The 14,142-nt window shown below is 36.6% G+C and overlaps 1 protein-coding gene across 6 annotated transcripts in view; it reads right to left on the reverse strand.

Annotated features, from left to right (window-relative positions):
• The window catches only part of RYR2 (ryanodine receptor 2), a 380,824-nt gene that overhangs the window by 232,898 nt on the left and 133,784 nt on the right, over nt 1-14,142 (reverse strand). For 4 of the 6 annotated variants that reach the window (XM_064413751.1, XM_064413748.1, XM_064413750.1 and 1 more), the window contains exon 4: nt 11,899-11,919. The exons of the other annotated variants lie outside the window; for them this stretch is intronic. In XM_064413751.1, the coding sequence (XP_064269821.1) occupies nt 11,899-11,919 (21 nt within the window). The remainder of the gene's footprint in view (nt 1-11,898; nt 11,920-14,142) is intronic. 6 annotated transcript variants of the gene reach the window in all.

The raw sequence follows: 14,142 nt of genomic DNA on the forward strand, positions 1-14,142 counted from the left end.
ACTTCTTTTATTAACTTGATCAGCAGTTACCTCAGATTTTGTGCCAGGCCAAAAAAAAAAAAAAAAAACTAGAAAAAATACTTCAGCTAAACTATAGGTTTCCTAAAGATGGCTTGAATTTAAAGCTGCATCACAACATGTAATTCTGTTCTATATAAACATCACATGAAAATCTGAATTTGAATAAATAAGCTGGCCAAAAAAAGCCCATAAGCATGTCTTATTCCATTGAGAACACAGAAATATTTTACTATCAACATTAAAAAGACTGGAATAATTAGAAATTATGTCAAATATTTGTGCCAGCACCATGCTAAATTATCCCAATATTGCTAATATTGACCTCTTGGAAGGAAGAATTAGAAACACTTCAAATATACTTCATTATTAATATTTCTGACACTGCATTTATGTTATCACTTTCCTAGCAATGGGAAGCTTCACGACAATGAATAGCAGACACAGCAGTAAAAATTAATCAAAAGTAAATAATATTGATTGTCTGTTTCCAGATTTATATGTAAAACATTTATATTTATGGCTGGGGCAATACTTCCATTACAAATGCCTACTTTCAAGCACTTCCAGTGTTTTGGAAAAGAAATTAACCTAGGAAGATAAAATTTATCGATTTCTCCTTTAGCCTAGTGAGGATTTCTCTTCCCCCGTTCTCCTCCTCCTTATCTGCATAGGACATAGAAGAAATAATAAAAATATTCCTGGTTATTTTAGAGCTAAATAAGCGGAGGAGGGAGGCATTTTTCACAGGTTAAGGATCGTGACTAAGCTTTTTCTGTTGTTGTATGGTACAAGGAATGTGAATCATCCTTGTCACTCGAGAAAGAAACTCACAGATAAAGAATAAGACAGCTGAGTGGGAAGGAAAGATGGATCAGCAGAGGAATCATGCTAAGAAAACTCCTCTGACATCATTAAATCCAGCTCTTAAAATAGAACTGCTTATCTAGCTGAGAATTGCTCACTTTTGGAGAGTGACAGTGAAGCAGGACCATACCATAGAAAAGTAAATTCTTAGGGGATGAAAATCTGAAAAGAAATCAGTTTAGATGTTGAATTGGGAATAGATTAGTAACTAAAGTAGAAAATGGATCAGCACCACATTTTGGAGAAAACTGCAGGTAATTATTTAATGTCAATTATTCAAAATGCTTGGAGGTTCAAGTGCTTTGTCATATTCTTAATGAGAAAAAAAAAAAAAAAGACAAAAAGCAGCCCCAAGAAACAGAGCTCCAGCAAATGCCTGTGACAGCCCAAAGGCTGTCCAACAAACCCACAGGTGAGACACAAAACCATCACAACAGCATTCTTGTTACAGAAGAAACAATGTGACGTCCCTGCTTTCTGAAATGTTTTGCTGTAACTTCTGTTATTTATTCATTGTCTCAAGTCCTTTCTCCGCAGTGTGCCTTTGGTCCTTCACATTCAAAACCCCAAAACAAACTAAGAGTCACCATGGTTTCTAAATTCAATTTTTTTTTTTAATTTGGCATGTTTTATGCTCAAGAAGGTGAGTTTGAGTCTGTTGTTAAAAATTAATAAATAGAATTAATTAAGTTGTAGGAATACATAGGAAGTATAATACCAAATGTTTAACTTCCTTACCTTCATCATAAATTTCTGTAGATCCATGAGAAGGGGGAAAAAAAGAGAAAATGTGAAATGAACATTTGCTTTCAGGTGCATAAAAATGGGATTTGTTTCCCCTGAAAAAGTGAGTGGGATACACTCACTAGAAACCACATTTAAAAGGTACATTTATCATTGCAATTAACATAATTATAGCTCGTGCTAGATAGCAAAACAGCTACTCTGAACAAGACTTTATCTTTTTTTGTTGTTGCAATAGTTTTCTCAGATTTTTCTTAACTTGAAATAATACAGCACATGAAACTCCTATTGCTTAAAGATTAAACACAGTACAGGTAAAACAGGAGCCATGCCTGATCACCTTAAACAACTTGTTCTGATGAGTTTCTAACAAGAAAAATGTGAATTGTTAAATCCTGCACTCAAAGTGCACTGCTGAAGAGCAACACCACAATTGTAGTAGCATATTGTATGCAAATGAAAAATAAATTAAGAAAATTTAAACATTATTAAGACTTCATGCACTGGTTTAAAAAAATCAAGTGCCACATGGCTGATGCTAGAAGATTATGGAAATTTTTAAGCAGATTTTCACAAAGGTTGCTCAAGAATAAAAGGAGAGTGGTGTGTTACATGCAGTGATTTGCTTTTCTTTGTCAGAGATTTATGGCCACCTTTCCCCTTTTGACCTCATCAGTTCATGTTCTGATATCACAAAGGTTGAAACTGAGGACTGAAGTTTGTCTCTATCCCAAATGAAAAGATATTCTAACTGGAGAGCTTCCAAGCAAGGCTGGCTGCTTTCATTTCGTATGTGCTTTTTTGAAGAGAACTATCTGTTCTCAAAGATGTACAAGATGTTCTAGCTAAAAGGAAAAAAAAACCCTATAATCTAATAATCTTAAAATGTTCAAAGACTTCTCTCCCTCTCTTCTTTTAGGGCTATTTGGTTGTTATCAGTATAGCTTTGTAGTTGTCACTCTCAAATTTTGCTGCTTTTACTGGGTGGCTTCAGAAAACAACCAGGAATCTTTGCTGAGCTTTCTACAGTGAGATGCGTGTAAATTCATTACTACATAAACAATTTATGTAGATAATTAATTCAAATAAATCCTTTCATATTTGTGAAAGTTTGTATTTGTCAATACAGACTTTCACTTGCCAACATGCTGTCAGTTTATCAAGGATATTAGATCTATCAAAAGATCTCAGTCTCTTCCAGCAGTCATTCATATATAAAATTTTGTTCTGAAAATTACATGACCCCATTGTTTTTTCTCATATTACAAGTACAGTAAACAACAGCCCTGTAAAACCTTCTGGTTCTCTTTTTGATAATTTATTAAAATGCTTGATTGTAATCTTTTAACTACCTTCAAATTAAAGTGAATAGTTTATATCTTCTATTGATTACTAAAATGATACAGCAGCTTCTTGCGCCAGATTTTTTTTTAAAGACCAGATATATCAATTCATTTTCTTCAGTTGATTCATTAAATGAACTACAGCAAATGAGACAGAAACAATTGTCATCTATTTGGCTCAGTCATATCATGTGCTTTAAAGCTACTTTGGTTCCTTAATAATTTTTAAGATAATTCTTAGAGCTACAATGTGCTATGAATAAACCCCCCAAGAAAACCTGAAAGACAACAGTGGGTGAGGGAAGTTTGAACACGTATCTGTCTGTCTGTCGCTTTAAAAATCCACCATACTCTGAAATGTTATCACAAATACTTAAACATGCATAATGCCCACAAATGCAAGGTGAATGGCCCCGTGAAAGTTCAGGCCAAGCCTGAGAAGTTACATATCATGACCAGTGAGGGCCACAGTTGCAAGCAAATGGCCAGCACAGAGGGTTCTGGACACTCCTGTCATACTGTTCTGAAAGAACATTCTCCAAGGTTTCTAGACCAAATCTCTTCTTAGCTAAATGAGAATGCTTACTCTGAAAAACATTAACTCTCAGCTTGGAAACAAAAAAAAAGGAAAGAAAAAAAACCAGCAGAAATTATGTACTTTATGTATGCAACAGGCTGTTACACAAGAAATTTCCTCCAATTCATTCTCTGCAGAGGGCAGAACTACCTGCTCCTTAACACTTGCTCTCTGTGTCTCAGGACAGTGGTGTACATGAGTTTCTGGACTAACATTAGCAATTCAGAATGCATATATGAAAATTAAACAGATAGAACACACATATCATTTCAAATTTCTTTCAAAAATCATTCCAACTCCCTGTACTGATTTTGTCTGGGACAGAGTTAATTTTCTTCCTGGTGGCTGGCACAGTGCTGTGTTTGGAATTTAGAATGAGAACAGTGTCAGTAACACAAATATTCTAAACAGTATTTATACTAAGTCAAGGACTTTTCAGGTTGTTTTATCACCCTGCCAGGGAGCAGGCTGGAGGGCACAAGAAGCTGGGAGGAGATGTAGCCAAAACAGCCAACCCAAATGGGCCAAAGGGATATTCCATACCAAATAGAGTCATGCTTTGCATACAAACTGGGGACAAAGCTGGCCTGGGGCCACTGCTCAGAAACTGGCTGGGCATCAGTTGGTGAGTGCTGAGCAATTGCATTGTGCATCACTTGCTTTGAATATTCTAATTCTTTTTTTATTATGATTATTATTATTTTGTTTTCTGTCCTTACCTCAACCCACAAGCTTTACCTTTTTTTCTCTCAATTCTTGCCCTCATCCTATTGGTGGTTGGGGAGGCAATGAGCTAGCAATGTGGTGTTCAACTGTCGCAGATTTAAACCCCATCAATCCTTTCTGGAGCCCAAAATGGGGCACACAGGGATGAGATAAGAATAGATATGACCAGAGAGTGCTATAAAAATTATTTATAAGTATTCATTTTATTAGTCTCTGGTCACAATGTTGACTTATTTGCTCTAAGAGTCCAGGGAAATGTAGAATCATGGAACATTTTGGGGTGTAAGGAACATTTAAAGATCATCTAGTCCAAACCCTCACAATGAGCAGGGACATCTTCAGCTAGAACAGGTTGCTCAGAGCTTCATCCATTCTCACCTTGAATGTTTCCAGGGATGGGGCACTCACAACTTCTTTGGGCAACCTGTTCCAGTGTCTCACCACTCTCATAAAAAACTTCTTTATATCTAATATAGAATGACCCTTTTTCAGATTAAAACTACCAAACCCATCCTATCACAACAGGCCTTAAAAAAAAGGCCACATTTCTTACAGCTGCTGTACACATTCTGAAAGTTGTATTATGTAACATCTTACCTGTGGTATGCATTCCCTGCCATGCTGTTTATTACTTCTGGGGGCTGGATGAATGCCATTATTTTGCTGTGTTTTGTAACACTGCATTAGGATAGGTTAAATTGAGGATCGTGAGACTAACCTGGAGTTTGTACAAAGCATTGCCAATCACCTCTGTGTTCCAGGAACCATCTACTGGAAATTATTAATAATTATACCTTTTATGTTTACTTCAAGGAGAGCCAATCTATGGGGGAGATACCTTCCTCCATCTTCCCCTTCTCCAGGCTAATTACAACAGTGCTTGAGAATTCTGAATATCCTCAGGATGTTCAAACCAGCATGTTCCTATTGCTAGGGCTCCTGAACGTGTTTCAGGTCTTGTTTATGGTTAAACAATTATTTAAGAGTACCACCCACAGATCTGCACTGAGGCTGGATAGCGAGGAGTGGCAGGGTATGTGGGATAGAATACACAACTGGTTAGGACAGTGGCCAGCTCCAACATTTTGGAATCACACCTCTGAACAAGTGCAGAATCCTGAGAAAGTAGTAAAATATTTGGAAGAAGTATTCTGTCATCCTGGGAATTCCAGAAAGACACAGATCACCTGCTGGGGCCTGACTCAGGTCTGATGAGTCCTGTTCAACATTATTCAGTACCCTCAAGGGGCAGAGGAGGACTCTGGATCTGACGGCAAAAGGACAGGCTCTGCAGCTACCCCAACCCTGGCACTGCAGCTGAACCAAAAAACCAACGTGTGCCAGCATCAGTCTTCTCAGTACACAAAAAGAAATATTGGAAGCAAAATTGAGGTCATTTAGTAAGGGATGAAAGAGCATCTCCTAACAGGAAGCAGGAGGAAAAAGTGGACGAGGCAGACTATGCCAAAGCAGGGCCATCACAAGAACAGGAGGAGGAGAGAGGCAGACACTGACAAGGGAGAAGAAAGAGCAAAAACTCACAAATGAGGTGCCAACCACTGGACCTCTTTCCCTGAGTGAGCTCTGAGATGTGTGAAAATATTTCAGCTGCTGTCTAGTGTCTAGGTTAGCCCATTGTCACCTTGCTGCTCTTATGTTGGGAAAAGGGAGCAGCAGCCCGGAATTAGAGGGTGAGGAAGCAAAACAGCTAGGATTCCCTTCCAGGTAATGAAGCATTGACAAAGTGGATGGAAAAGAGGTACAAGTCCTTAGGTTCTGAAGGGAACTTCTGTCAGATGTGAAAGAAAGATATTCTATGTCACACAGGTAAGTGGATCACCACTGAGAAAGATATCCAGTACCTGAGGAAATTAGCCATGCTGAAGGTGGATGAACTGGCTGGCCAACTCCAGCAACATGAAGAAAATCTTTCTTCCTTCATCATCTCAGCTGTGGAAAAACTGGTGCAGCAGCACAGAGATCCAACTCCCCACCTATATAGACCAGTATCTCAACTATTAGGAGTAAGCTTTCCTCTGCTCAAAAGCAAGGACGCAGTGAGTACACACCACCCTGTGGTTTGACCTGAGTGACCACAGAGAGAAGAGGAGGAATTAAGCTCGAAAATCTGCCTCAGTCCTCGAGGTACAAACATGTGAGTTGCAAGGAAAAATAATCACAAATGTGGTTCTTCCAGGAAAATTGCTGGTCCAGTTTCGTGTGGGAAGTTCCCCAGAGCAGAAGGGCTGACTGTATTCTTGATTGAGGGACTCAATCAGGGACTTCTGATTCATATTTACAAGAAGTGAATAGTCACAACTATTGCTAGGACTACAAGGACCTTGCCCACAGAAAGATGGATGAAAGGCACAATTGGACTTATCTGGACTTTACTGGACTGTGTAGATCAAATGGTCTGGCTCATCAGACCCACAGTGGTAAAAGGCTCTAGTATACACCCGTGTACAGTTGTAATACCTTCAATTCCCATTTTTATTTCTGGAGTGACAGGGAGATCCCAACAACTGACTGTACTGGAAGTCAAACAGAGCCTGACTAGGAATGAGTGGCAAAAGCCCTCCCCTGTGACTGGGGTGAGGGGAGCAAGTAAGCAGTGAGTACAATAAACCCTGTACAAGTGAGACTAATGCAAATTTGATGAATAAATGCATTGAAATTACCACTTCCTCCTTCTCTTGTTATAGAAATCAGTGTCCTCTAATTTTTAATGCTGTTTCTTTAGTGCCCAGTTTTTTCAGAAGTTGTCCTGAGAGGTAGGACTGGTAATTGAATGTAACCAACAACAGGATAATCATATTCCTCTGATTAAGTCTTCAGTTGCATATGCCATCTGACCTTTCTGGGACAAATACTTATGTGAGTGCTTAGCATCAAACAAATAACCTCATGGAGGAACTAAACTGAGCACTCAGCAGCTGGAATACCTGACTGGCTTGGAACAGGACTTTAAAAAGGAAGAGTAATAAAAAAGCCATTGCAGAACTTCAAAACATTATATTTGAGGAACATAACATCCATCATTCTATTCATCCTCTTAATTACTTCCTCCTTCTCAAAATAAAGCAAATTATTGGCATTTAAAACCTACTGAAGGTTTATCTGAGTACACTTAGATGTGTTTTTAATATAAATATTTTCAGTTGTTTGAGGCCATTATATTCCTTGGCTCCTTGGACAGCTTTCAGGTAGCTTATCACTTACTATTCTAATTTATCATAATTTTACCTTAATTCTTGGGCTTTCTGGCTAGATGCAAAGAGAAAAAAATATGATTTATGTTTTATTTGGAATTTTTTTAATAGAAAAGCTGCCAAAAATCCTTTAATTTAATCTCCTGACTACATCTTTTGCAGAATTTTTGTAGCATTCCATTTGCTACTTAGAAATATTAGCTCTTTACACTCACCTATCCAACAAGTATTGAAAACAAGTAAACTGAGACAGTTTGCCATAATTCACAGAAATTACTATTGCTATGTAAAGCACAGCTTGAAATTTTCAGATCTATAACAGGGACTGAAGGAGAAACACCAAAGAAACTTCAGCATACATTTGGAAATGTTACTATTTGATTAAGTTTTAATCAATTTGCACACAGATTTCTTTTGAAATTAAAAAGTGTACTTAGAAAATGTTTGTATTAGGGTTGTTTTGCAAGTGAATTAGACTTGGGCTGCAATTAGCATCTGCTAAAATATACAATACACTAAGGATGGAATTACAGATGTGGTTGAAACTATCACTGTAGGTGTGACATTTTAAGAAGCATTTCCATAGTCACTCCATTTTGATATTCCTGTTCACTTTAACATCATACAGTATTATCTCACATTTTCCTTCAAGACGTGTATTAGAACTGAGCTCTCAGCATATGAAACTCTGTTAACACTGCTCATATTACTCCCTACATTGAGCCACCTCTGCAGTCTGTTACATCTAAAATTTGAATGCAAATTCTTTATATTTGAGGATTACATATTTGTGCACAAATGTATTTTCCCAAAGCAATATGAAAAATCAATCTATATTTAAGCAAATTAACTAAGTGTGAGCAAGAAATTATACTATAAAAATGTCCTTGTATAATTCATTTAATGCTTGAACATCATACTGATTATAAAGTACTGATGTGCAATCAATTACTTGAATAGAACTGAAGATGTATTACTTGAATCATTTCTCATGATGAAGCCTTGTTTTGTGGCTCACTCCAATCTCCACAAGAACCCTAGGTTGTTTCCACCAGACAAATTCCATTTGTTATATTTATCCAGTCCACACTATCAAAGTGAGAATTTATTCACTACTTCTCAGCTTAGAAGTCTCTGCAATGAAAGCAATTATTTTGAAAAGTGTCTAAAGTGTGTTTTCTTACTCTGCAAGTTTCTTTTCTCCAAAGAAACTGAAAATTAGCTTCACTAGTGGCATAAAACTGAGCTAACATAGTTACTACTTGATGCAAAGAGAAAAAAAATTACCATTACCCTCAGCAGAAGATGTTTCTCTGTCTTAAAAACTGAAGACAATCCTGCAATGTTATAATCAGCATAGCTTTGCCATCAGCCAGGGTAAACATGGAAATTCTTGGACCTTGCACTCTGAAGTTAAGAAACAACACACTTCATTTCCTTTCAAGTAAAAACCTCTTCAGAGTAATCCCTCCTGAAAACAATAGATCTGGATGGCCCTTAATGCCAAATTTCCACAATAATTTACAACTAGATGTAGTCAAACGTGTAAAAAAGGCCAAATTATTACATCACCAAAGATACCCAAGAAAATTTCTTATCTTTACACTGCTGTAGAGCTTAGCAGTTATTCTGAAAGCCAAGGCAGACATTCAGATACTTTTACGAGTACATCAGTCCTGTTGTATGCAAGTATACAACACCTCCCTTGATATCACAAATTTACAAGCACATTGCTAATTCACAGAAAAAGACACTTTATTTCCCTTATTTCATAAATACATTAAAGAAAGAAATGTCAGGGAGATTAAAGGAATTCCTTTCACTATGTGGTATTCAGTTTCATCTTACTGCATTACTGTTATTTTCTCTGTGAAGAAAGTACATTCAGGGTCTTCTAAATTTTGGTTCAAATTTAATAAATCCCTTTGATCAAATACTGGGGGTTCCCCACCTTGGCAGTTTATAAAAAGCAGAAAAGCCAGTTTCAGATATGAAATGGGAACCAGGATGCCTTACTTCCCATAGGTTTTACATTGGGCAAGATGTCTTTAATCTGCTTGATTCTGCACTGAAGCAGATCTACAAGCCTTCGCACCCATACCTACTCAGAGACAAAAGGATGAAGCCAAGAGTTCAACAAGTACCTTAAAGCCATTTAATTTGTACCCAGCTTCAGCTGAGAGCACATCCCTTCAATGGAATAAAGATTTTGGAACAAAATCACAAGAAGAATTATAGTTATTTGACAGAAGTACACAGGAACTGGAGCAATTTCTTCTAAAACTTTGGTTAGTACACTTCACAGGCTAGAACAGCTCCGAAGTTAATGACTTTAGCTTATCCTTTGAACAGCATGAAACTGCTTACAGCAAGGTTCAGTTACTAATTCGCTCATTAATTTGACATGAAGCTTCTCTCTGGGCTTGGGCTTTAAGGTTTCCACAGACGGATATAACCAAACACACTTGCATTAACCTTGTGTGCTCTGTGCTGGGAAATGGCTTAGCAAGAAATGCATGTGTTAGAGTGAGGTGTCTGCCCCAGTGAGCATGCAGCTTTACAGCAGCCAGCTCTCTACTGCATTAATTCACTGCACCTCCAATCCACCATAAGACCTCTGGTAACACTCTGGAGCTACAGAGGGAGTTAAAAGCTCCTTTACAGGCCAGAGTGGAGCTTCATCTGAGAGAGAATAATTTTATGTATGAAATAAAGCCAGTATGCACTCCACCCCCATCAGAGAGGTTGTCTGGATTATCGAATCAGTCTATTGGAAAAATTCTTTACCTAATTTAACTTGGAATGACACATTTAGCCTTTGCTCTCATGGGAACCAGTTCTATTAAAAACGGTTTAACACATGTTGATGAAGCAGTCTTTCTGAAGCAAGATTTTGATGTTGCCAAGTTCTGAATTTAAAAACAAACAACCAAAAAAAACCCCGCCAAAAAACAAAAACAAACCTCCAAAACAGCAGATTTTATTTCTATTTATGCAAGTAATACTACATCTTCCATGAAGAGATTATGAATACTTCAAAATAAGCCATGTCAGTGTCACCAATTAAATTCTGGCATATAATATTTGATGTGTTGTGGAGTATGAAAAGCGGTGTCTGTATAGTACTGAACATGCTCTTTATTGCTGTTTTTCCTCTTTGTAGTAAAATTTTTCATAGGAATAAAGCAACAGACTCTAAAGATGTATAACCAAGCTTTCTCAATCGTAATTATAAACGGGACAAAATGAAAAGATAACCTGATCATCAGTATGTCTTAAAAACACTTAAAATCAATTGATGGTTGTCACAAACACCAGATCCACAGAATACGGATAATGCTTCATACTGATACAATTAGCAAAAAATAATACTTAATTGAAGTTATTGTTTAATAAATATTATAAACATCTACCTATGTATGTGACATGACACAGATATTTTCGAGTACAGTAGAAACAGTGTTGAAAAGCCTAAGCTACTATTTAAATAATGTACTTACCTACAGGAGTCTCAGGCAAGCTCTAACTTGAGTTACTACTCACTATAAAGATGCAATAATCACAGATTTAAATTCTGTAATTTCTGGCTGAAATAAAATGAGACCAGTGCTATAGTTATGTTATTGGCCATATTTCAGAGGACACCTGAGGGCGTCTCTGTTCATGTGGAGCCCAATCAGAGTGTTATGAAACCAAGGATACCTATTATGGTCCAAGCTTTCAGAGAGGCCTCAAATATTTTGAAGGTGAACAAACAATTCTACACACATTTTACAACCACTAACTCTCACATAACACTGGTGTTAGAGATTACATTGAAGAAAAACATACATAAATATGTCCCACAGAGGGGAGTCGTATCAGATGCCCAAACAAATATGTATGGTATACACAGACACATTAGGAAAGGTTTTAACAACACATTAAGCAGAGAACTGTGCTTTATTTGCTAAGATCTAGGAAATATTGTTTTTATTCTGTAGCAGCTGTTCTACATCACTAAATATATTTTGTGTATTTGCAGCTACACACAACATCACACATTATTTATCAGTATTAACTATCTTACTGTCATGCAGTCTAAGATTACAGTGTCTATACTGGAAAAGACAGGGTGGATTACAGAATGGAGTTATAACATTAGACAGCAGGGCTCAAAACTGAAAGGACATAATCATACATTTATATTACGGGATTCTGTGATCAAATTTAAAGAGATAAAAGTCACTGTGATAACATGAAATTTGGTAGGACAATTCAGGAGTGACCATATATTCACCTCTTTTTTAGGTTTTTTTGAGCCGTGCAAGTTGAAGGGTCATGAACACACAGGGTATCAAAACAGACAGGTTAGACTCAGTGGCAACATGAAACATTTGGGATCAAGTGAATAAAAGACAGAATCACATACCCATTTTTCCACATCAACTAGCTGTAGAAAGAAAAAGCAAGAAATCAGTAAATCTCTTTCCTTAAATACAGCATATCAAAGTCTATTTTGAAGTTAACATTTCATACTTTCAGAAATGTATCTAGTATAAAAGAAAATGTATTCTATAGCTTCTAGTAATGAAGATATTCTCCTGGCATCTTCACTTCAACATGCCAACACCTCACTTTCTGTCTTTATTTTGTGGAAAGCACTTCAAATTCTAGAACTCAAAAATGTCCATCTAAAATCAGATAACAGGCAGCAAAGGAAGACTGATGCTGAACTATTTCCACACTGTATTCTGTACCAACCAGTCAAAAATGCAGAATACAGTATCCTACAAATCATCTCTCCATTTCCTCTTGAGTAAAGCTCTGCCATTTGTGAACATCACTGACTTGAAAAGGTTTAATTGCAAACCATTCATGGTTTGCCATTTTAAAGAATGCTGTAATATTAAAGTAAAAATTAGGAGTACCTGTCAAACCCTGATCCTACAACCTGCAGCATATGAGAATATCTTGCATAAGAACAGAGAACAGCACAATGAAAATGTAATCCATTTCTTCTATAGGGAAAGTGAAAATAACTCCAAAAGCTTAAGGTTTTATATTCACAAAACTGTTTCAGGACTCATTAAGGAAACAGATTTTAAATTATTCTCTGTAAAAACTCTTTGGACTATCTTACAGTCTCAGAAAGGATTGAGAATATCTACTAGAACACAATTCAGCTACTAGAACAGATAGTATGCCACTACCTATTAAATACTTAGTTGGCACTAAAAGCAGTATATCTGTAGTAAATTGGTCTCTGGCCTTTGCACAGAAAATGGTGCAGAATATCATGCCTTCAGTGGTTTTATTGCATTCACTTATTGACCTTTTGTTAGCAGATGCCACATAGAAGTTTAATAATTTAAGATAGCTTAGTGCAAAGCAGGAGCAATTTTCAAAACCAGTAATATCTGGATGTCAACTTGCTTGTGAAATTACTGTAATAAAAGGCAATGTATTTAGTTCTCATCTGTTAAAATAGCTCAATTGAAAGTAAACTTTTTTCCTTTTAATATACATTTCAATTAAAGAGCAGCTTTATGTTTTTGTTCAGTGCTACACAAAATTCTGATTTGCTGTTATTTATTTTCTTAGCAATCCTTACTGTGACTTTTGTTATCAACCACAGCTGAACAAATGCTTCCTCAAAAACAGCTAAATGTATTGAAACAGATACAAGATAAGAAATTATTTGATAAAATGTTGGCAAGTTATAAAAGTAAGCAATTATTTAAATCTAAATGCAACTACACTGTCTTAAAAAAAGAGTAAGAAATAGCCAAGTTAGATTTATGTACAAGGATTTCTTTTATTACCTTGCCTTTTTTTTTTAACAAAACAATCCTTTGTTTTGTTAAAATTTTATACTCACTGAAAACAGCACTGCAAGCCATTTGCCTGTGTGACAATGCTAGAAAGAGGTGATGCATGCTTTATTGCTCTGCTCTGAGAAGAAATTGCTGTCCCAAAGTGTAAGTGAACAAGCAGCCTCAACTGTTAGCAGAGAACCCACTCAAAGCTCAACAGCCATAAACAGTTTTATAATTAATTGCCTTATAATTGCTGGATTGTCCACTTACGTTATTTTAATGAACACCAGATAGCTACATGAGTCATGAGCAATATTTTCCAAGTATTTATGCACTGCACACACTAATTCTGCATTGGTATATTAATGTTTAACTAGAATGTCTCTCAGGACAGCTGCTTGAACGGTGCATGTACACTTGTCAAACCGTACAGAGTTTGAAACCCACATGGGAATGACTATGTATTTATCCAAAGAGATCTGATTCTGAAAGTTTGGTACAGTGCACAGCAAAATAAGATCCTCCACATATAATTACAGCTCTATGTTATAGGCTTTCTGCCGTGAGCCTCATTAGAGCCCTCCCAGGCCCTTCTGTGTTCTCGTCTCATCTGTGGGAGAGACCTTTGAGTCACTCAAGCCACAAGAAGACATTTCTTTCTTACAGACCACTTTGTCACAAATTCTAAGACTTTTTTTGTGTAGCATATGGAGATAAAATTTTGTCTGCTTTTGGAATCCATTCTGGAAGACTTGTGACCTGGACATTTTGTATCCCATTTGGGGGAGGAAAAAGACTTAAGAATGCTAGAATATTATATTTACCCATCTGAAATTTCTAGGAATACAGATTAAGTA

This window comes from Passer domesticus, chromosome 3 (genome assembly GCF_036417665.1).
Source record: "Passer domesticus isolate bPasDom1 chromosome 3, bPasDom1.hap1, whole genome shotgun sequence".
In the NCBI taxonomy this organism is placed as follows: domain Eukaryota; kingdom Metazoa; phylum Chordata; class Aves; order Passeriformes; family Passeridae; genus Passer; species Passer domesticus.